The 24,440-nt window shown below is 37.0% G+C and overlaps 3 protein-coding genes across 3 annotated transcripts; all 3 read left to right on the top strand.

Moving 5' to 3' along the window:
• Window positions 1-6,900: 6,900 nt before the first annotated feature.
• Window positions 6,901-9,671, top strand: LOC120271722 (probable metal-nicotianamine transporter YSL12). Its single transcript, XM_039278401.1, has 4 exons — window positions 6,901-7,252; window positions 7,542-7,705; window positions 7,790-7,887; window positions 8,357-9,671. The coding sequence occupies exons 1-4, from the start codon at window positions 6,901-6,903 to the stop codon at window positions 9,669-9,671; spliced, it is 1,929 nt and encodes a 642-aa protein (XP_039134335.1).
• A 1,716-nt stretch (window positions 9,672-11,387) lies between these two features.
• On the top strand, window positions 11,388-14,038 carry LOC120271721 (probable metal-nicotianamine transporter YSL8). Its single transcript, XM_039278400.1, has 5 exons — window positions 11,388-11,754; window positions 12,071-12,234; window positions 12,327-12,424; window positions 12,508-12,642; window positions 12,712-14,038. Exons 1-5 carry the CDS (start codon window positions 11,388-11,390, stop codon window positions 14,036-14,038), a joined length of 2,091 nt encoding a protein of 696 aa, XP_039134334.1.
• Window positions 14,039-17,372: 3,334 nt separating this feature from the next.
• LOC120271720 lies at window positions 17,373-20,416 on the top strand. Its single transcript, XM_039278399.1, has 5 exons — window positions 17,373-17,943; window positions 18,032-18,288; window positions 18,497-18,639; window positions 19,007-19,223; window positions 20,201-20,416. The coding sequence occupies exons 1-5, from the start codon at window positions 17,373-17,375 to the stop codon at window positions 20,414-20,416; spliced, it is 1,404 nt and encodes a 467-aa protein (XP_039134333.1).
• The last annotated feature ends 4,024 nt before the right edge of the window (window positions 20,417-24,440 follow it).

The following is a 24,440-nucleotide window of genomic DNA, read 5'->3' as shown; positions in this document are numbered from 1 at the left end:
GCTGTCACACCTACCCCTTCAACTGAGGTAAATGTGGCACCCATTAGTTAAAAACTCTATTTAACTAGAAAACTAACACCCCTGAAAAACCAAATCAGATTTACAGAATACGATTAACAACTTTTAAACAAACTACAGGTTCAAATACATGAATTCAACAAATATAATTACTAAAATTTGCGGGTACAACCTCTACAAGATCACGACATCAACACATATAAAGAAAAGGGACCCACTGAAATCTTGGACTCAACCCTGACTAGCTCTATACTCGTACAGGTGATCTAATAGGGTCTTGCAATTGCAACTATAACATATTTCAGTTAGTTGATAGTGGCTTGATAATTTCAAATAATTAAATATAGCGTATATAAATTATATCAAGATCAATTTCGTAAATAACTTCCCAACTTTCAGAAAAACCAGAATTTTGGCAAAATACTACTTTTGAGAGCTTTTAAAACATAAACCACCATAAATCATCATCAAATCAATTTTTCAAGTAAATATAAACTTTTTTTGAGAGATTACCCTCCTAAGAGCAACAGCTGGGCTTCGCCCCTCATCACAATCCAAAAAAGAATAGGTTTTGCACGATTGAACTATAAAATGATCTCAAATCATTGGCCTAGACATACTCCCCGACTAAGCCGCCATTACGACTAGGTTGAGAGCCATCAAGGTCTTCATAACTTTAACGTTGGTCATTGAGATCCCCATGTGGTGACCCTAGGTTTCTCAATAGAACTGAATCTTGTCAATGGCTCTATACGCATCTCTTAACCAGGAGTAAACTCAGGGTTGATCACGCCACCTCCCATCAGGTCAGACCTAGGACCCCCACTGCAGTGTCGGACTAAAGTTCGTAATCACCATTAAAATCCTGTGAAAGCTCAATAACACAATACATGTATAATACCCGTAAAGTCCAGATCCAGGACACCATTCCTATACTAGGAATGAAAATCAATTTCACAAGCATTGACGGTAAAATCATTTTAATATGCACACATAGTTTCACAAATCATCTCAAAGTCAAGGTACACATAACCATTAAAATGAATACCTGAATTAAATAATTAAAACTATATATACATGTATTTTCCACAGTTGAAACTATGTATACTTATAAAAAACCGAATATACTAATACGATTGTTATGACATGGCAAACTTAAATAAATATTAGTATCCTTTAACATTATATCTAATTAAACATAATAAAATGAAATAATTAAAAAATTATTTCCATAATACTAGATATTAAATAATTATTTCAAAATAGTTATAATTAACCAATTATTCAAAATAATACCCACTACCAACTTACATGGTCTCCTTTGGGTTTTTTTTTTGCTAGACATTGAACTTCCTCCCAAGCATGAACAACACTTAATAGGAGAACAAAATAAAATAAATAAATATGATAAACTAAATACATAATTGAACCCAAAAGAAAATACAAGAAACAAATAACTGACTCTCTAATTGGGCCCACTCACTCCTACAGGTTCAAACCCGACCTTGCATAAACAAACTAGCCTCCAACTTGCACTTAAACCAACTCATTTTGGGCTAAACCCTCTTGAACCAATCTCAATTTCACTGAACTAAGTTCAATTTAACCAACCAGCATTGTACCAAATCCAATTTTTATACAAAATCTCTTGAACTAGCTTAGTTTAATTGAACCCAATTCTCCTTCAATTGGTTCACCCCAAAGTCATTAACCCAAAAATCTGGAACAATCCCAAATCATTCTCACCCAACTTAACCTAAATTGGTTGCACATTGAGTCCAAATCGAATCAATCCTCAATTGGTTGCACCAAACCAATTCTTTACTCTCATTCAAACCCTAAATGAACCCAACTTACTACAACTTGGCTAGCCAAACCTGACTCCAATCCAATTGAATGAACTTGACTAATTCAAATCAAGCCCACTTCACTTGATTTGATCAAGCCCAACTCAACCAATTTTGCTAAACTCAATTACTTAATCTCCACCCATTATCATCATCATCTTCATCAACTTAATTAACCAAGACAAACCCTAATTCCGGTTACTACAGTAATATACAGTAAAACCGAGAATTTCTCCACCATTTCAAGCAAGATTACTCTCAAATTCATGGTTTTTTTTTTTTCAAACAAAATTATCTAATAACAATACCCTCATAATCTCCATCATCATTTCTTCAAAACAAATCCACGCTTTTCTCCAAAATCACCCACACATACATACATCCAAACATTTCAACCAAAACAAAAGTATTTAAAATCCTTACCAAGGATGCCCCACTCCGGCGAACTATCTCCGGCGATCTCCAAGCCTATCTCCATTTAATTTCTTTTCTCTCATATTTTCTTCTCTTTTTTTTTTTTCACAAAGCACTGTTGCAACCATTAAAGAAGAAGAAATCCCATCACAAAAGCTAGCCATTTCTACCCTTTTTCTCTCAACTTAAATTTCTGCTGAAATTCCCTGTTAGTCCTTGAAAATAAAATTCCTTACAAAACGGTTCCTAGAAAGTCACCAATGGTCTCTGAATCATAAAATAGTATTTCCGAAAGGTCCCTACAAACTTACTTTTCAGTCCTTAGTTTCTAGAAACACTTCAGATCAAACCTTTTGACTCCTTGTGAACCCAAAATCTTCTAGAAACTTTCACACTTAGTTCCTTTAGCTTTCCACTTGGGTTTCTCAACAAAACTGCTCTATTGGAAAATCTTATTGCAACTGTGATAATACCCTGAATATATTTTAAAAAATTATCCAAAAGTTCAGGGTATTACATTAGCCCTCCATTAATAGAGGACAAGCATTCAAGGTACAAGTAATAAGAGGAAACATGAAAAACATGAAAACCCTCCTTCTCAATCGTGCCGAGGGAGGATCGCCAAAGAATCCCTGGGAAAGCTTCCATGTATGCCGCTAAGGTGAGCTTGATGGCTACGATCTCCAATTCACTCGAATGTGGATCCAAATCTTCCTTAAAATAGCCGCCCCTTGAGTGCTGGAGATTCATATCCTTTTTTCCCTAACTTCACCTCCAAGAATTGGCCAAAAGAAAAGCCAAGGCCTAAATATCTTTATAAGTTCTATTTTTATCCAATTGCTTACAAGCGTAAGGACTTGGCTGTAAGAGAGCTGAAAAAGATAGTCGCAAGCCTTACGGGAACACTTACGGCCCTAAGTCCCTCCGTAAGGTCTTCTGTTTGTGTTATGCTCTAGCTTATGGCCGTAAGCGTTGGACTGTAAGCTTTATTATGCTGATTCTTGTAACCGCCCTAACAGGTGTATGATGTGGTTGTAAACCCCTCTGGATGGTTCTTACGGGCATCCTTACGAGCATAAGCTTTACCCGTACGGTCCTCTAATTTGGCTCTGAATCCCGTTATGGACATAAGTACATGCTCGCAAGGTTCTCTAGATGCTGAGATAGCTCCAACTTCTTCGTTTAAGATCTGGAATGCTTCTTTTAGCTTTCTCTCATCTTGAATTGCTGCCATAAGCTTGATAATGTGAAACGCACTATATTAAGCATTGAATTCCACAATATGATTCTAATACATGCTGAATGAGTATACAAAGTGATATAACATACATGAATGTTGTACACTCATAAGAAGACATTGCCAAATTCAAGAGGATTCACAATCAAGTCTCCATTATGTCGAATACTTGGAATAAAATTCTGATTTTTAAGCCTATTAGCCACCGCTTGAAAAACCTTCATGTTTTCATCACCTTCTTTCAGGCATTGAAGCTTGACCTTTGCCTCCAGTAAATCTCTTCTTACTTAAGAATCTCCCCCAATTTCTTAAAAAGTATCTGCTCTTACGGAGACTCCAACAGAGTTAAGATTCTTGTCTCCTTAGTGATGTCCAATGCTTCCACATCATGTAGTTAAGCCAGCTTCCTGAGTTTAATAGATCTGAAGCTAAGCTTAGCCCATCATCTCGGATGCTCCCTTAGTCCTACCACTTTTTTGGCAAAAATTAATGCACTGCAGCCAATAGGAGATAGGTTTATCCACCACTGACGCACTAACTCTGAAACCCCTCCATAGTGGACCAAGCCAATTCATATCGGAATGGCCGTGGATTAAAGCAATGATTGCCAACTTCCAGCCGAACGGGTACATAATCAAACCCTAGTTTAGGAAGACTGTTCTGGATCAATTTAAGGAAACGGCATGCCCAAGCATTATTGACAATGAAACAGTCTAAGTTAACCCAAATTGGGTCCCGCCTGCCGACCGAAGGAGGCTCCAGAAGTCTTTGCATTAGCACTTCGAATGCCCTCCAGATTGGGAGCACCTGAGATTTTATCCTCAAATGTAAAAATTGCATTAAAGTCACCGCAAATAATCCAAGGAACGTCAGGGGGACCTCCACTGTCCTAAAGCTCCTCCCAAAAAAAACATGCTTAAGAGCCCTCACATTTGGATCGTACACCGTAATGCAACACCATTTAAAATTATCCTTTTTGGAACAGAACTCCACTGTTAAACTAAATTAACCCACCCTCTCTAGCTTTCTGGTGAAGAGTACACTGTTCTAACCCATGATAATCCCTCCTGCCATCCTCTTGTCAGAACTAAGGCAAATTGATCAAGGCGGCTACTGCCGATCACGAGCCAAGATGACATTAAGATCTCTTCGAGCTTTGATTATTGTAAACAACAAACTTCAACAAAATGAATATTTAAAAAGTCCTTAACCAAAAACCGCTTTGCCGGTCTCCTTAGACCCCTAGCATTCCATGTAATAATATTCATTAACACTATTAGTTCTCACGGACCTCCGTGGAGGTCTCCGCCAGCCCTTTTGGCAGAATGTGTCTTCTCTAACATACGAATATGACTAATACAATCATTCGCAGAATCAAAAAAGGCAATACCACATGCATCACAGTAACTAGTAATTTACGCATTAGACTAATCTGAGATAAAGAACGATTTGGAAGTCGTATCTTCTGGGTTGTCCCCACGTATCACTTTCTTTTTGGCCAACTTCGGTGGCCTAGCCAAGTAACCCGGCTTGCACCCGCATTGAACCTCGATGACGGTTTTTTCAGTCTCTCACTTCTTCTAGTCCCCTTTGGTTGCTCAGAGGCCGTCGAATCATTCCCACCGTGCAAATCTGGTATAAGCTCCCTGAGATTTCTTTCGAATTTAGACATCCAGTCATTGGGCTCAAAGATGTTGTAAGGCGATACTTTATCAGCTGATAGAGTATCGGTTTCCTTCGTCTCCTTCAAATCCCTTGCAATACATTCACCGGTATCAAGGCCCACACTCTTGGCCCATAATTTTTATTTTTTTAAATATAATTCAAAATTTTATTTATTATTTTATATGCATAATTATAATTTTAAAATTTTAAATTTTTTTTTAACTATAAAACTTAATTTATAATATAATAAATTTGGTGTTATAATAGGGCTCCAAAATTTTCTAAAGTGCCACAATTCATTTTTTAAATTATATTTAAAATTTTTATTTACTATTATCCTATCACATAATTATAATCTTAAAAAGTTTGAGTGTTTTTCAAACTATAAAGCTTAATTTATGACAATATTAATATGCAATAAATTTGGTCTTACAATAGGTGCCATAATTCATATTTTCTTTTTCAAAAGAATTATATTTAAAATTTTCATTTGATGTTACTATACACATACTTATAATCTTGAAAAAAATTTAAATATTTTTTAAACTATAAGACTTAATTTATAATAATATCAAAATGTAATAAATTTGGTCTTATAATACACTCTACAATTTTTTAGGGCATCACAATTCATTGTTTGTTTTAACAAAAATTATATTTAAAATTTTTATTTACTATCATTTATTATTATCCTATTTATATAATATTATCTTATCACATAGCTTTTTTTATGCATTCCAAGTAATTAAACAAGTAATTAAACAAAAGATGAAAAAAAAAATCTCAAATCTCTAGATTTTTTTAGATCAATATATTTCTTTTTATTATAACTATAAATAATGATTTATATTTTTTTATTTTTATTATGTAATTTATTATCTAATAAAAAAATAATTTTAAAAAAAATATTTTAATTTTTTTTCTAGGTCCCATTTTTACTAGGACCGGCCCTGCCTAGCCATGACAAGCTCGCGCATGATTGGTTGAGCTTGGGACAAGCTCACATTATTTTGGTGAGCATGTGCAAGGAAAGGTGAGGGTCCATGTGAGCCCACATGTGATTAATTAGCAAGCTTGCAGAACCCAGTGCAAAACTTACTGCTTGGCACTTACAATCTCGCTCATAGATAAAAGAAAAAAAAATAAAATTTTAGAAAAAAAAATAAAATGGGAATTTTTTAAAATAGCAGTTTTTAAGGTATATTTTACATATGGATGCGTTTTATTATTATTTTTGTTATTAGCAAGCTTTTAAATGAATGCTATATATCCTCCTCTCAGGGCAATTTTTCAAGATTAATGCTCTATTTTTTTTTAAAAAAATTATTTAAATAACTTTAGAACTATTTTATTTGTCCAAATGACAACCTTAAAGTCATCACATTAATTTAGAATAACCATAGAGCCATTTTAAATTGTTTAAAGACCCTAAACAATTTTTGTAAATAATAGTATTATCTTAAAAATTGTCTTTTTTCTCAATTACATATATGATCTGAATATTATACTCATTAATGAATCTGATTTATTTATTTATAAAAAGAAGTTTATTATATTAAAAAAAAAAACAAACTTTTATTGTTTATACCCGTTCTCTATTGCTACTAAAACGGGAAACCATTAAAAATGCTAAAAGCAAGAAGAAAGCCTTAACTAGTCTCCTCCACACACCTCACCCTTCTACATGCACTATCCTCCTTTGTAGATCAACCATTGCCCATGGCAAGTGGGAAACTAGGAGACACCACACGGCTTAACACCGACGAGCCCTCCGTCGAACGACATTTCGAAGGTGTTGAGGTGCTAGAATGGAACAAGCAACTCACAGCACGAGTTTTCATTGTCTGTCTATTCATTGGCAGCTTCATGACCATCCTTCTCATGAAGCTAAACATTGTCACAGCCTTCATCCTCACCGGCACTATCCCTCCTTACCTTCTCAGTCTTTTTATTCTTAAGACATGGACTATCATTTTAGATACAATTGGCATACTCAAGAATCCTATTACTCGACAAGAGACTGTAGTCATGCATGGTTGTCTTGTTGGCTATTTTAGCATCGTCTATTATGGTAACTTCTATTTTTTCATCAAGTTTCTTTTAATAAAATGAATAAATCATAATTTATTTAATAAAAAAAATTTATGAAATATTCAATTTGATGTTTTTTGACTTTGACATGATCAGTATATATATTTGTTTAGCATGGAGCTTGGGATGATAAAGATAAACAAGGATTACATGATAATAGATGATAATAGTATATTGAGTAATTTCAATGATTACAATACTCTTTCAATTTGTTATTGTATAGATATATATATATGTTTGATTTTTAATTTTAAGATATGGTTTGACAGGTGGATTTTCAAATGCTTTACTCGGAATGAGTTCATTGGTGGCAAAACAATTTGAGCAAGGGAGAGGAGGGAATAACTGGACAACCATTAGGCCCGGTTGGATGATCATGTACCTTTTCTTGGTTAACTTTATTGGTTTGTTCACTCTGATTCCAGTGGCCAAGGTCATATATAATCAAAACCAAGCTCCCTCTTTGCCTCCATTAATTGTTGCTCAATAACTTATCAGTGCTCTCCCTGGTTTTTAGATATTGATCCTTCGTCTTAGGCTAACATACCCTTCAGGCTGCAACGTGTCTCACTTCATCAATGTCATCCACATGCCTACAGAGGCATTGCATAAGAGGTAAAACCAATGGTTTTTTTTTTTTTAAAAAAAAAATTATATTTATGTATTTTATATAAAATTCAAGGACAAAAATGAATAAAATAAAATAAAATAAAATGTAGGGTCAAACTTCTAGATATCATTAAAAAATATGTGATGCTAATTTTAGATATATAAATATTACCATTAAACTTGTGTACAAACTTTTACCTGCAAGGCAGCAAATGTGGCTTTTACTGAAATCATGCTGTGGGAGCTTCTGTTTGGGTGTCTTCAAATGGATGTATGCAGGTGGTATATTCTGTGGATTAGATATGTTTCCTGCATTTGGTTTACAAGCCTCAGAAAACACGTGAGTTAATTTCTTCTTCTTTCTTACATATATTTAAACACAACAAACAAATAATTAACCACAAATCATAGACATACATGATCTTAATCATAATTTTGCATGTGTGTGTATATATATATACATACAATGATCCAGGTTTTATACAAGCATTTCTCCTGGTCAGATTGCTATAGGGTTGATTTGCCCTCAGATTGTCTCCATCTCATACTTGATTGGTGGTTTTATTTCATGGGGAATCATTTGGCCAATTTTCAAAAGCAAAGAAGGGATATGGTACCCACTTGGCAAAGCTCAAACCCTGCATGGCCTCTATGGCTACAAAATTCTACTCACCACTGCAGTCCTTCTCGGTGAAGGCCTCTTCCACGTAAGTGTCATTCTGTTTAAAGGTTTCCATGATACTTATCTCAAGAAAAAGCAGAAAGGTTTCATCGTTCCCCTCCACGAACACCACCACCGGCACAACACCGATGCTTCCATGATGGCTAACTTGAGCTACGACGATCGCCTTCGCACCAAAATGTTTCTCAAAGGTCACATTCCGACACCGATAACCATCGGTGGGTTTCTTCTCACCGGGACGATATCCGCGGTGGCCATCCCTTTCATCTTCCCACAAGTAGAACCAATCCACATTGCGGTGGCGTACATTATCGCACCGGTGTTGAATTTTTGCAATGCATACGGTGTCGGTGTTTCGGACTTCAGCTTTGCTCCTGGTTATGGGAGGTTTGCCATCTTCTTATTTGGGAGCTGGATTGGATTGAGTCAAGGAGGAGTTCTTGGTAGTTTAGTAGCTTCAAGTGTGGTAGTGGCAGTAATGTTACCAGCCACTGACCTAATCCAAAACTTGAAGTTAGCCTACATGACCTTAACCTCACCTAGATCACTCCTTATTGGGCAAGCAATTGGCACTGCAATGGGTTGTGTTTTTGGTCCCATTGTCTTCTACTACTACTACAACTTACCCGACTTTGGGCAGCCAGACTCAGAATACCCTATATATGGTGGAAAGACCTACAGAGCACTTGCTATTGCTGCAACTCAAGGTTCAGAAGGGCTACCAAAGCACGCTCTGCTTTTTGCTGTTATCTTCTTCTTTATCTCACTTGCACTAAACATAGTGAAGGAGTTGTCCAAGTCCATGAACTTAGGACTGCACCCTTATATTCCATACCCAGTAGCCATGGCCATCCCTTTTTATCTCAGTGCTAACTTTTCTTTTGATGTTGGGGTTGGAAGTCTTATTCTTTATGTATGGAACCGGGTGGACCGCCGGAGTGCTGGCTTGAATGTTCCGACTGTGGCTTCTGGATTGTTCGCCGGAGATGCCTTTTGGTCTCTTGTTGCTGCTTTGCTTTACAATCAGGTTCCACCGGTTTGTGTGAGGTTTTTTAGTAGAGAGGACTATATGAACTTAGAGAATAACCTCAAGAAATATCCTCTTTAGATCCAACCTGTTTGGCATAAAGATTTATTAAATTTATCATGTATGCTTGTATTTAGATTTAGAATTTTATAGATATGTTTTTTTTTTTTTTTTTAGATATGTATTTGAGGACAATAATTTATTGCTGTAGATGTTTTTAATGTTTTTGTTTTTGTTTTTTTCTTAAAAAAGGAGACAAGTGTCATCTATTTAAAGAGTCAGGGGCATACACAGACGTGAATTTAACACCTTATATACTTGTGTCTTCATTTTTTTACTTTGTTTGAGCTTTAGGATTTGATTTTGGGTTTTTCCATAAATAAATACTTTAGTAAAAAATTTAAAAAAGACACAAATTGATGTCAATAAATCAATAAGCTGTTGAGTGTGTTTCAATTATCATTTGTGTTTTGATAGATTTTTAGACTTTTTTTTTAACATTAATAATCATTTAGTATGGTTAAATTCATATTATGTTTCAAATATTTTACATAAAATATGTAACTTTTCTTTCAACTATATCCTAGTTCCAAACTTCCAATAAAAAAAAGCTTTAATAATTATTAAATTGAGAAAAATGTTACATGAGTGAAAATTAATAAAGTAATAATTAGTATAATGATGGTGGCTAAATTTGCCAAAGTTATTTTATTATAATAAAATTTTAAAATATGTTCAAATAAGTTTTAGGTCAATTATAAATTGGAATGACATGGATTCAATTTTGGCCATGGCCTAACTTTACTATCTATTTCTTAGGCGTGATTTGATCACCTAAATTCTGCTCAATTTTTACACTATTACCATGTATTTCAAAAATTTCGCATAATTAAAAAAACTCATATATCATAATGTAAGTATTTTAGTTCACGTTAATTATTACACTATATTTGTTCAAATATTAATTCACGCTCAATTATGAGAAGAATATTAAAATATGATTAAAATAGTTAAAATTATTTTTTTAAAATAAACTAGCAACAACAATATTTTAGTCAATTGGTACCAAGTTCTTTCCGTGGATCGGAAATTGAACTCAAAAACCTATGCAAGATAAGGACAGGTGTATTAAGATATTAACTCTACGTCTATACAAATTTATAACTTCTCTTAAATAGGTGCTTGTAGCATATTTGTAAAAAAAAAACCTCACTTAATTTGGTTTAGTTGTCTAGACTGTTATTTCAAATAAATACATATAAAAACCAAATTTATTTACAATTTGATAATAACCATAATTAAAACCCAATATTTGGGTAATATCAAAGTATAATAACAAAAAAAAACTCCATATATGAGAATACCAATTCATCAAAATATGACCAAATTTATCCTCATTCTTTATCAATTAACTAGACAACAAACAATGGATTGAACAAGATGAAAAATGAAACATTGCAATTTATGGACCACCCAATTAGAATACAACCAACTACTTCCTATAAATACTCATGTAATTTGCACAAACAAAACAAACCAAAAACATTACTCTAATCATCAATAACCATCCCATTTACTTTAAGATCATCAAAATCACCATCTCAAGATAACTTTAACGGTCATAATTGAATTTTGTGTGCACACAACCAAGTCCACTAAATAAAACACCATGACAAACGGTTTTGAATATAATAAAGGTCTTCTTCTCCTCCGGCAATCTCCTCATCCCATTCCTTAGCTGAGTCCTCCGGAACCTAGGCCCCCTCCTCCTCCTCCTCCGGTAAACCATCACCTCCGATGGCTTCCGGCAATGATGAAATGGAGAGGGGGGTGCTAGAGGATGGCTATGACTCAGATGAAGAAGGCTCAATGGATCAAACTCTGGAGGCTGCTGAGGTGCCTGAATGGACCGAGCAGCTAACACCTCGTGCTTTAATCATCAGCCTCATTCTTGGTGTTATGTTCAACTTCATCATCATGAGGATGAGCCTCACCATCGGTATCATTCCCAGTCTCAATATCTCCGCCGGGCTTCTCGCCTTCTTCATGCTCAAGTCTTGGTCACAAGCCTTTGAGAAACTCTGCTTCTCTCGCCCTTTCACCCGTCAGGAGAACACCATCATTCAGACATGCGTCATTGCCTGCGTTAGCGTTGTCCAGAGCGGTAACTAGTTTCTTTTCCTTTTCTTCTAACAACACAGAAACAGAAGATTTGACCTCTCAGTCTCTCACATGGAACTCTCGAGTTTTACTGTTGGACTATATATACTAATGTTGGCATAACTCTCGTTCATTTATATCAATTCTTTTGGTCGCAAAACTAGTGTTTTTTTTTTTTGTCTCTTTTAACAACATGGAAGCGAAAGACTTGACCTCCCAGACTCTCATATAGAACTCTCGAGTCATAACTCTCTTTCGTCAATATCAATTCTTTTGATTGCGGAAATGGTATGTGATTTAATTTCTTTATTTTTGTGCAGGTGGTTTCGGAAGCTACTTGTTTGCAATGAGTAATAATGTGGCGGGCAATTTCAGTGAGGCAAATGATGTGAAGAATATCCGAGTTCTAGGGATAGGATCAACTATAGCTTTCATGTTCTTGGTCAGCATTGTAGGCTTGTTCATTGTTGCTCCCATTGCCAAGGTTGAATTTACTATCAAAATCTCAATGCGATCATGTGACTAATCAAAAAGATAGAAAATTTTTGATGAAATTATTATGATCTTGTTGATCAGGTGATGATTGTTGGGCAAAAACTATATTATCCTAGTGGGGTGGCTATTGCTCATCTTATCAACAGTTTTCAGACCTCTCAGGGAGCCCTCATTGCAAGGTAAATTAAGCAGTAATCAAGAAAACAAAGAGAAATTAATCTCAATTTTGAAAACTAATTGCTTTGGTTTAATTACATATCAGAAAACAAGTGTGGGTTTTGTTCAAATCCCTGGTGGGAAGCTTTCTCTGGGCAGGGTTCAAATGGATGTACTCTGCAGGTTCATTCTGTGGCTTCAGCAACTTCCCAGTATTCGGCATGACCGCCTTCGACAACAAGTAAAACTCTCATTTTATTAAATTAACTGATGTGGGATTATTAGTTATCTTGTATTTCTTCTTGATCAGGTTTTACTTCGACTGCTCCGCATCAAACATAGGAATGGGAATGATATGCCCTATTTCAATCAACCTCTCATTACTGTTAGGTGGTGTGATCTCCCATGCATTCTTATGGCCACACATCAAGAGCAAAGAGGGCAAGTGGTTCCCCGCAGGTCTAGGACTCCAAGACGTGCATGGTATATTCGGTTACAAGGTCTTCATATCTTTAGCAATGGTTGTCGGAGACGGTCTCTTCCATTTAGTCCATGTGCTTATCCGAACATCACACAACTTATACAACAATAAAAGGCAAGAGAACTTCATCTTGTCGGAAAGTAAAAAGTTGTCTGCAACAAACTCCAATACAGACCTTCCGGTCGTTGAAGTAAGCCAAGAGGAACACCGCCGCACGACAGTCTTCCTCCAAGATCACATCCCGTCTCCAATCGCCATTGGTGGTTACATATTCTGCGCCATTATTTCCATCATCGGCATCCCATTCATCTTCCACCAGCTCAAACCTTATCATGTCATCACCGTTTACCTTATCGCTCCAATCTTTGCTTTCTGCAATGCCTATGGTGCCGGTCTCACTAACCTATCACTCGGCCCCAGCTACGGCAAGCTCCTAATCTTCATCATGGCAGGCTGGGTTGGTATGAGCTCCGGAGGTGTCATCGCTGCCTTAGCATCCTCCGGCATAATAATGCCGATAGTAAACTACTCTTCTGATCTCCTCCAAGACTACAAAACCGGTTACTTAACACTATCGTCACCGAAAGCAATGCTAGTCAGTCAGATCTTTGGTTCGGCATTAGGTTGTGTTTTGGGGCCGCTACTCTTCTCTTTTTTTCAACAAGACCCAACTCTCGGCGACGAAGATTCCGATTACCCGGTGCCTTACGCCAAGATGTACAGAGCATTAGCACTAGTTGGCATGGAAGGCTTGCATGCTCTGCCAGATAACTGCCTCTCTTTATGCATCTTGTTCTTCTTCTTGGCTGTTATTATCAACGCTGCAAAGGAATTGACCAAGAAATTGAACTTAGAGTTGCAGCATTATGTGCCAAGTGTGACAGGGATGGCTATAACCTTTTATTTGGGACCTTATGTGCCCATAAGTATGTGCACAGGGAGCTTGGTGACATACTTGTGGGGGAGTGTGAATAAGGAGTATGCTAGGACGTTCACGCCGGCGCTGGCGTCCGGGTTGATGTGCGGAGAGTCACTTTGGTTGTTGCCAACTTTGTTGATGGATTTGAACCGAGTGCACTCGCCAATGTGCATGAAGTTTTTTTCAAGTGGAACTTATGCGGTTATGGTTTCGGACCCTAAGTATGGGCTTCTTTAGCTTGATACCTTTTTAATTGTTTTGTGTTTGTATAGCAACAGAAGCAACAATTGATTAGGATGGATACTTCAGTTTAGTGGCTCTGGATGAACAGGCTATTTACAGTTGTACTTTTCAGATGAATTCAGTATGCAATATACAATGCTTGCTCAGTTCAGTTCATGCGATGTATCTTTGTTTATTTATTATTATTATTATTTTTAGGAATGTGGCAAGCTAACATGAGAGGCAATTAGGGCCAGTCACATACGTCCAAGATGATATATCAATGACTACAACCCACAATAATAAATCCCCCATGTCTTATAACTCTAGAGTAGGGATAACTATAATCCCCAAACCCGACTTAACCCGAGTTTGACGTGAAAAACTATGTTTGACCGGGTTTCAGGTCGAGTTCGGGTAAAACCAAAATGATGTAAAACGAGTGCGGGTATGTGTATGAGAATCCTGATACTAGACTCGAACCCAAACCCGAACCCGACCCAAAATCCAATTAACAAATATCCCCAATTATATATGTTCAATTTTTTTTTATTAGAGTTTTTTTAAATTCCATGAATTTATCTATTTTTTATTCCTTTGAATGTCTATTTTCAATTCCTATTTTATGATGTTCATTAAAAAAAAAAACTATAATTTTGGATTGGCATTTTTTATTTTTACTTAGTATTTTAATTTTATTTTGAATATTTTTAAATAGGGTCACTGCGAGGTGGGTATCCCTGTGGGTACCTGTTTACCTGTTGAATACTGGTGTGGGTTGGGGTTTTGAAAACCCGTCGAGTTCAGATTTAGGTTCGGGTATGGGGGCGGGTGAGGGTATGACAAAACCTGTATCCGATCCGACTTGTTGCTATCCCTACTTTGGAGGGGTGGAGAATAAGGCTCCTCCAATAAAAGACTATGTGAACAATACTGTGGCACATGGGCTTTGACCTTAAAACTATAAGGGGCCGTTTGGTTGCAAGGAGTGGAATGGAAAGGAGTAAAAGAGTAATGAGAATGAGGGAGATTGGAAAAGGAATGAGAATGAAAACTATGTTTGGTTGGAAGGATTGAAGAGGTAGTTTATTGGGAATGAGAAAAGTAAAAAAGGGAAATATGATAAAATGACTATTATGCCCTTTATACAAATGAGTTGTGAAGATTATGTTTTTAAAAAATATTTAAATATTAAAGTAAATTAATTATTATAAATAAATATTTAATTTTAATAAGTCACCAAATCTCAAATGTTTTTTGTTAACATCAATAATTAGCAAATAATTAACTATAATAATTAATTAATTACCAATTTTAATATACTTTTAAATAAATATATTATGAATAATAATAATTATTTTTTTAGCCGTTAATATTGATTAATTTCCACATTTATTATTAATATTATAATAAATAATTAATTAGCTAATGTATATAACCAATTATAAATTGGAGATAGGTATTTACACAAGGGCAATATAGTCATTTCATGAGTAAGGAATCAAGAATCCCCCATTTTTCTCATGATTGTGAATACCCCTCCACAACCCCTTCACTCCTTCCTCAATCCTCTCCCACTCCCATTACTCCACATCCAAACAAAAGCTTACCCAATGTAAAGAGTCATTCCCACTCCACTACTCCAAACCAAACGCCCCCTAAATTTTATAAATTCTAATCACCTCCATTAAAAAGATAATGGATCTTTACAAAATCGAAAGTAGATGTTTTGAATCATATTTATTGCTTGTTTACCCTTCTGAAAAATTAATAAATTCTAGGTTGATATTTGTAATAATTAATTTAATCCAAAATTTACAAGATCCTAACGGAAAAATAAAATAAAAATAAAATAAAGTAAAATAAAAATAAGGGAAAATTATTTTTTAGTCCCTGAAAGTTTCCAAACTTCCCTAAAAGTCCATCTGACATTTGAATTTGACAAACAATCCCTCCTTTTTTATTTTGTTGACGGTTTGGTCCCTGGCTGTAACTCCGTCAGTTAACTTCATGCAATATTCCATTTTTGCCCTGCTAGTTGGAGGAAAAGCTGGAGCCCGGTCTTGTCAACTTTTTGGAAAATAGTACGGTTGTCAGTTTTAACTTTACATGTTTCTTTAACCCAAGCTGCCTTCTTCTTCTTCCATCATCCTTTTTGTTGGTTTTTTGTTTCCATCTACGCAGGATAGATAGATTTGTCTCTTCCCTGTTGTTCTGGTTTTATTTTGCACTCTTGTACTTTAAATATTTCTTCACTCGGAAGACAATTCATGTGAGCTTCTCCACACTTGTTTTGGTTTTATTTTTTGTGGTCATGCAATTGTTGACCATGCTTTCTTCATGCAGGAAGCCAATAGATACCTTTTGCTAGGTATAGGGGGAAGGGCCGAGTCCTCCAGTTCACAGCGTTGACTCCTTGGGAGTCAATTCTAGATGAGATATGTCAAAGATGGGAGCTTGACATTGGCACTGTGAAAGTGAAGTTTGTCACACCCGATGCAAACCGAACTATTTGTCCCATTGATTCTGAAATTGACTTCAAGCGTATGTGCCAATACTAAACAGCGGTGCCGTTGACCTTATTGTTGATGCAGATGCAAATGCTATAGACATGCCATTGTGTTCTTCACTCCCGTCGTAAATATCCTTTCTTTGCTTGATGTGTAGTCATTTTTTTTCATTCTTCTACATTATGTCCTTATTCATAAATAATATTTCTCGTATAGTATATAGAGTAGTCACTTATTGTATGCACTTTCCGGTTAATTTCTGGAGATATCATTTATCATTATCTATTTCAACTTATATTTGTTCGTTTCTACTTAAAAATTTCTGTTTTCGCTTAACATTAATCGATATCGCTTAAACTCTACTTAAATGGAAGAGCGCTCGTTTTAGATGCGAGAGGCACGGGGTTCGGTCCCCCTTATCTCCAACCATTATTTTGATTTTTTAATTATTATTTTTAATTTTTAATTCCACAAAACCCTTCTTTTTTGTGAACATTATATATTTCCACTTAAATTTCTCCGTTTACGCGTAATAATTTATGTTCTCACTTAACTTTTTTCGATTTCGCTTAAACTATTTTCGTCCTCCGCTTAAGAGTAAACTATTTCGCTTAAACTTATCCGATTTCGCTTAAAATTGTTATATTTCACTTAAACTTCTTTGATTTTTCTTACAATTATGCGATTTCGCGTAAAATTTTTTGATTTCGCTTAAACTCGCCCGATTTAACTTAAATTTATCCGATTTCGTTTAAAGTTGTTTGATTGAGTATAAAAGTGCCATGATTTCACTTAAACTTATCTGATTTGTACACTACAGCGATTCATTTTCGGAGAGTATGTCGCTCAACAGGGCCACATTTCCGCCCATCAACAACCTGCGGGTGTTATCTATCTGGCCTTCGTCAGAAGATCATGAGATTGTTTCAATGAAAGTTGGTGATCAGTTTTCTGATAGTGAACATTTTAGGGATGCACTTAAGAATTTTGCTATCAAATGCAATTTTAACTTTACATTCATCAAGAATGACAAGCAGAGAGTGACTGTCAAGTGTACTGTTGAAGGTTGTGAATGGCGTGCCCACGTGTCCATGGAAGATAACCACCAGACGTTTAGGATTAAGACGATGTATCCCACACACATGTGTGGTGGCGGTATTGGCACATCCTCACATCCCAAGGCATCAAAAAAGTGGGTGAGTGCACGTGTTATACAAAAGCTGAAGGACCGTCCCCTGTATAGGGCTATTAACATTCAGCGTGATATGTTGCGAGACCACGGTGTCTATTTATCCTATAAACAAGCTTGGCTAGGGAAAGAGGTTGCCAAGGAGGTTCTCCATGGGAGTGAGGTGGCGAGCTATGATTTATTGATGTGGTACGCGAAGAAGGTGTTAGTGACAAACCCTGGTAGCGTTGCTATCGTAGAGAATGACGGTCCTTATTTCAAGCGTGCGTTTTTTGCCTTCAAAGCATGTGTCAATTGGTTTCAAGACAGGATGTAGGCCATTGCTGTACCTAGATGGAACTCACTTGCTCGGTAAATACGGGGGCACTTTGTTAGGTGCAACGGGAAAAGATGGGAACGATGGTTTCTTTCATGTGGCATTTGCAATCGTAGATAATGAAACGGATGTGAACTGGACGTGGTTCTTGTCAAAGCTTGGAGATACTATATACGATGATGACGAATATGTGAAACTTGTTACATTTATATCTGATAGGTCCAAAGGCCTTATCAATGCTGTCGCAAAGGTATTCCCTTCCTCACCGCATGCATATTGTTTGCGCCACTTGGAAGCAAACTTCATGAAAGCAAATATCAGACTTAGCAAGTCACTGAAAGAAAGGTGCTGGTCTATATTATCGAGAATTGCATTTTTATGTGCTGAAAAAAAAATTCGATGACACTGTTGCCGATCTGTTAAACACATATTCGGATGCACATCAATGGTTGATGCAGAAATCCGATCTAGTGCACTGGGCGAACTACATGTTCAAAGGTGATAGATGGGGGGAGATGTACTCAAACGTGGCGGAGTCGTTTAATGCATGGATAAAAGAGGCACACCATCTCCCTGTCATAAACATGGTAGACTCGATAAGGTACGCACCATTTCGCTTAAATTTATTTGTTCCCGCTTAAATTTATTTGTTCCCGATTGAGTTTAAATTATTTCTCTTAATATTAATTGTTTCCGCTTAATATAAATAGTTTACGATTAAATTATAATTTTTCTGATTAAGTTTAAATTTTTTCGCGTATGTTTAATTGTTATCACTTAATATTAAGATTTCTCGCTTAACTTGCATTGTTTATGATTAAATTATAAATTTCTGATTAAGTTTCAAATATTTTGCTTAAGTTTAATTGTTACCGCTTAAGTTACATCGTTTATGATTAAATTATAGTGTTTCTGATTAAGTTTTAATATTTCTACTTATTATTTCATGACTCTTCTTTTGTATAAAGGTTTAAGCTGATGGGCATGTTGTGTCATCGACGTGAACAATCTCATAGATGGGAGAGACGTCTATGTCCTGTCATACATCGAAAGATTGAGGAACTTGTTGAAGAGTCTCGCAACCTACTGGTCGGCCGTTCCGATGGTGACCATTTTGAAGTGGTTGACCAGAAGAACTACTGCATTAGTTTGAACGCTCGGACATGCTCATGTCGTAGATGGCAGGTATATGGCATTCCATGTAAACATGCATGTGCAACAATACTACAGACAGACACAAATATTCATTGATATGTCGATGACTACTTCACAATAGACTCTTACCGACAAGCATATGCAGAAGCCATATTCCCGGTACCAGATAATGATAAACCAGATGATATCAATCACGAACTACTTGTGCGCCCTCCAATCACCAAGAAACCAGTTGGTCGGCCAAGACGGAAGCGTCTAGAGTCACAATGATCAATCGTTGCGAATTACGATGCAGTCGTTACTATGATGCTGGTCATAACCGTAGATCCTGTAATGCATCGATAGCTAACTGACTAGATGATGTTATTTACGTGTAGCTTGCCACAATAAAAGCGGTATGTTCTAATTTTAAGTGAAAACAACTAATTTTAACCAGTATGAGCGATATTTAAGCAGTATGAACTAATTTTAACTAAGAACGATTCTTTTTAAGTAGACAAGCATATACGTGCATGACAAACAACTCTTGTTCAAAGCATCATAGTGATATGCAAATAAGTACGTGTCCAGAACTCAAACTAGAAGAAAAGTCAAGTTAATGAGAACGTATTGTTAAACATATCCTAACAATTCTTTGATTCTCCAGAAGTTCGGCGACCACGGGCAATGACATCCATCAATATGCGAGCCGCAAAACATAGACACAAGTATGGAATGTCTGTCTAGGGAAGTTTTAGTTTCTCGTCAGCGAGTATTTGCTCTATGAAACGCATGACATAGACTGGACAATTGACTGTACCCGGCTTTTGCCGTGGGCAATTCCGTTCGTGTCTGAGAAGGTAAGCTTCCGTTGCGTTATCACCAAATTCGATTGCTAAACATCTATCAAATAGTTCCCGCTGTCAACAAAACATGCATCGGTCAAGCCAAACGGCGACGAAATAGAAATAGTTTAAATGAATGAAAACATTGTTTACCATGTGGATGGCATCTTGATCATATTTCAGACTAACAAACGAGGAATAATGAATATATTCCTTTTTCACTTTATCGAGTACGAGGAGATGGAAGTGACCATGAAGTATAATAGGCATCAAGATGAAGTCGACATCTGCAAACCGGAGTACAACATCAACCATCATGATTGCTGCGCGTACATTGTAAGGGTACGGTTCGCTATTCATCTGTTCTATCAGCCATCAAAAGAGCAAGTGGTCGGGTGATTGCTGCGCGTATATTGTAAGGGTACGGTTCGCTATTTCATCTGTTCTATGATTATCAATATATATACGCCCACCACATCATCAACGACCATTTCCTTCTCTTCCAACAGAGAGTAGACACGCGCCCGAGTGGTGTATGACACATCGTTCTTCCAAACATAAGTCCTACCGGATCAAAGCACCAAAATTGAGCGTAACATTGTAAATTAAGCGGAAATTTTTTAACTTAAGTGGAAACATTTATAGTTAAGAGGAAAATATTGAAACTTACGTGGAAACATTAAAACTTATGCGGAAACATATAAGTTTAATTGGAAAACTTTGAAGTTAAGAGGCAAATTTGGAACTTAAGTGGAAACATTAACACTTATGTGGAAATATGTAAGTTTAATTGGAATAACTAAAACGTAAGTGTAAAACATTAAAATTAAGTGTAAACATTAAAACTTAAGTGAAGTGAAGACAATAAAAGTATAAACAGGATGCTTACATGTCCATCAGACAGTTTAGAAAGTGGCTGATTGTCAGTTGTTCGACTTTATTTAATCTCATAAATCCGGCAGGACGTTTGTTCCGTGGTACCCTAAAAGTTTGAGTAACTTGTTCGGTCAGTACCACTACCTGTTCGTCAATTGATGACGTCTCCGGTATTGGTTTTGGGATGACAACTAACGCTTCATCAGTAGTGTCAGTTGATGGTTTCGCGTCTGTCGACGGAGACAGTTTTGGATTCGGGGAGTCAGTGTGGATGTCCTCCACATTTCCTAACTTCTCATCTAACGAAGGGGGTAGATCATTTCTCAAGGATGTTAGTGATTCGATTATAGACTCGACGCTGACATTTTCGGGGACGTCGACTGGTGGTACAATGGGTGGAGATGGCTTCGTCGGTTCGAAGAAGGAAGGAAGTGGACAAGATGGCACCGGTCCGGAGTGGGAAGGGATGGAGGAAGGTTGCACGGATCTGGAGGGGGAGGGGATTGGGGAAGATGGCGCGAGTCCGGAGGGCGAAGGGAGTGGGAATGACAGATCGGGTGCTGAGGGGGAAGCGGGTAGGGATTGCTTGTTGGTTGCGGAGGAGGGAAGGAGTGGGGATGACGGATCGAGTGCGGAGGGGGAAGCGGGTGGGGATTGCTTGGCTAGTGCTGAGAGAGAAGGGCGTGGGGATGGTGCTGTGGGACCGAAAGACGAACTCGGTGACGAGAGAGTTGAGTTTGTCTTGACTTTGCCCTTTCGGGCAATTTTTGGAGGCCGCTCTTCTGGTCGGCAATCGGCTTACAAAATCGCAAACCTTGTAGATTGTCGTGTAACTGGCTTGAGAGGAGCATAATCAGAAATATTAGATACGGGAATAGGCAATGGTTGTCTTCGCCTACAGGCAACCTTCTTCACTCGAGATCTTTTGCTGGCCGCTTGTTTCGGCGGCAAATCCTTGGTGTCGTCAGTTATCGGTGCGACATTGGAAGGGTCACGACCCTCAATTACTTCAACTCTGGTTTGAAGCCCACCAACAATTTCGGACAACTTCTCAAAACTATCAGGAAACATAACCCAATGTTTTCATCAATTACCCCCCTCGGTGGATTAATAGAAACAGAACCACGTCGACCTGGGCTCCTCGGTGGTGAGGGAGACCGTCCACGTTTCCCTGTGGATTTCTCCCCAGATTTTGCGCGAAGACGTATTGTGCTAGCCACTTCTTCTCCACGGTGGCTTGTCCTGACGAGAGCTTCTTCTTCGGCATTAGCCGGGGCGAGGGCGGAAAACTGTAATGTGGAAATGACATACAGTCAAGGTAAACAATGATACTCAAACGAAAAACTTAAAACAACAATCAAAATTAATTCTTAATTGGAACCTTAATAAATTAAGCCTAAACTTCATATTTTAACCGTAAACACTAATCTATTAAGCGAAAAAAATTATATTTTAAGTGCAAAACCTAAAAGTTAATTGAAAACATTTTTGTGCAAGTGAAAGCTAGAAAACTTAAGCGGAAACTAAATATGTTAAGTGTAAACTAAACATTTAAATCGGAAAAGAAAATTATTAAGAGGATACTAAATAAGTTAAGTGTAAACTAAATACCTCTTTCCCCTCGACTGATGATAGCAATAAACCGATGGATGCTTGCTTCTTGAAACTGTTCACCCCGTAACACAGGATCTGGGAGTCTTACCAAATCGCACCTTCTTGCCGGTGCCAGTTACTTCGTAGAACCAAATATTTAGAGCGACAACACATCCTCGCAAGTAGCCAGTGTTTGTCTTCTCACCAGAGCATCTTGCTTGAACTCTGGCGGCCGTTTGCGGGATGTCATCCATAAGCCACTTATGTGTGGCTTGAGCCCATGCATAGCGTCGCATTGCGGGAAGATAGTCTACATAGTCTACAAGCCAATTGGGAATAGAACATGATGAGTTCGGGAACAGCATGGTCCCCATGATGGATACCAACAATATCTTCACAAAGTTTTCTTCTTCTCCCCTCTTCCGGACTAGTGTGCTAAGAGTTTTTTTGATATCTTCCCTATGTCTTTCATAGGTTTTCGAGAAATATTTTTCTTCAAATTCTGAATGTGGCTTTCTCTTTTTGAAAACTACAGCGTCCCCATCGCATCTGAGACCAAGAATAATGGATACATCTTCGGCCCTAAACGTCAACAAGCTCTCACCAATTTTAAATTTTTGGGAGCGCTCATCGTATCTCTGCAACAGAGCATCGAGCAATCCCCTCTCTTGTATTACAGGTTCAAATTCCATTAACGATGCGAAATGAGTACTCCGGATGATTTCTAAATGCCTAGAACTCATGTTTTGTCTTAACTCAGCAATCGTTTCTGCTATAGAGACCAAATAACACCTGCCATTTACAAGGTTGATTGCCATATGTCCAATACCTTCACCAAGAAGGATTAAAGATCTGTCAATAATATTTAAGTGGAAACTAGAAATTATAAGTGGAAACACATTTATTTAAATGAAAACCGATTAATTTAAGGGGTAAACAACGTAGACAAAAAAAAGGCAAAGCTAAAACTAAAACCAAACGTTTATAAACATCATCTTCCATTCGAGAAAGAATGACAACTTTCCAAATTTAAGCCTGGATCATACACAACAAATAAAAATTAAAAAAACTTCAATTACAAAACCCTAGAAACCCAAAATAGCGATGTAAACAACCCTACAATCTTCCATTAATACCTTTAGGTTCGCTGATTCAAGAGTATGGAGATGGTGTCAAGGAAACAACAATGAAGACTCGGGAAAGCTCTGGCAAACATCTTCTCAAATCTCAATACCTTCAGTTGAACACAGGGCTTCAATGTGTGTAACTCTCAGCATCTAAAGGGGCAAGTCTCAGAATGTGAAGGGGCAACTGAGAGAAGGCGCGCACAGGAACCAACACTCCCCTCTCGGGATTCATGGTCCCTTAACCCGCCACTTCCCAACGTGGAGAGAGAACACATCATTGATGTAACTGGCGGGGCATTTCGGTCTTTTCTCCTCAAAATTCACGGAGTTAGCAATAGCAAGGACCAAATATTCATATGTACGGAAAAGGAGGGATGAACTGTGAATATTCAAACTAGAAGGGTGTTTCTGTGAATACCGAACTTTTGGAGGGACTTTTTGTTCATTTCCAGTAAAAATAAATATCAACTTTGAGGATTTGGTCAATTCAATGAAATGAAACCTAGAGAGCTAGCTATTACCTCTTAAGGAACTGGTTAATCGCGTAGATTGTGTTATAGTTTGCGTCTATGTACAGGATGTCGCTACCTCATGTTATATGTTATAGTTCAGTTATCTTTTTGTATTCTCCACTATTAGTAAATCTCCTCTTTTCACTCTTCCTTTATATAATTCTATAATTCTTTCTATTAACCTTAAGATATATATATATATATATATATATATATATATAGAATATGTAATTTGAGGACCTACGTAGAATGTCCCTAGACTTACAAACAGAAGAGAAACAAAAAAGACGAGAGAGATAGGAAGAAGTGAGAAGA

Source organism: Dioscorea cayenensis, chromosome 11 (assembly GCF_009730915.1).
Source record: "Dioscorea cayenensis subsp. rotundata cultivar TDr96_F1 chromosome 11, TDr96_F1_v2_PseudoChromosome.rev07_lg8_w22 25.fasta, whole genome shotgun sequence".
Taxonomy (NCBI): domain Eukaryota; kingdom Viridiplantae; phylum Streptophyta; class Magnoliopsida; order Dioscoreales; family Dioscoreaceae; genus Dioscorea; species Dioscorea cayenensis.
This window is presented reverse-complemented; position numbering and strand designations above follow the sequence as displayed.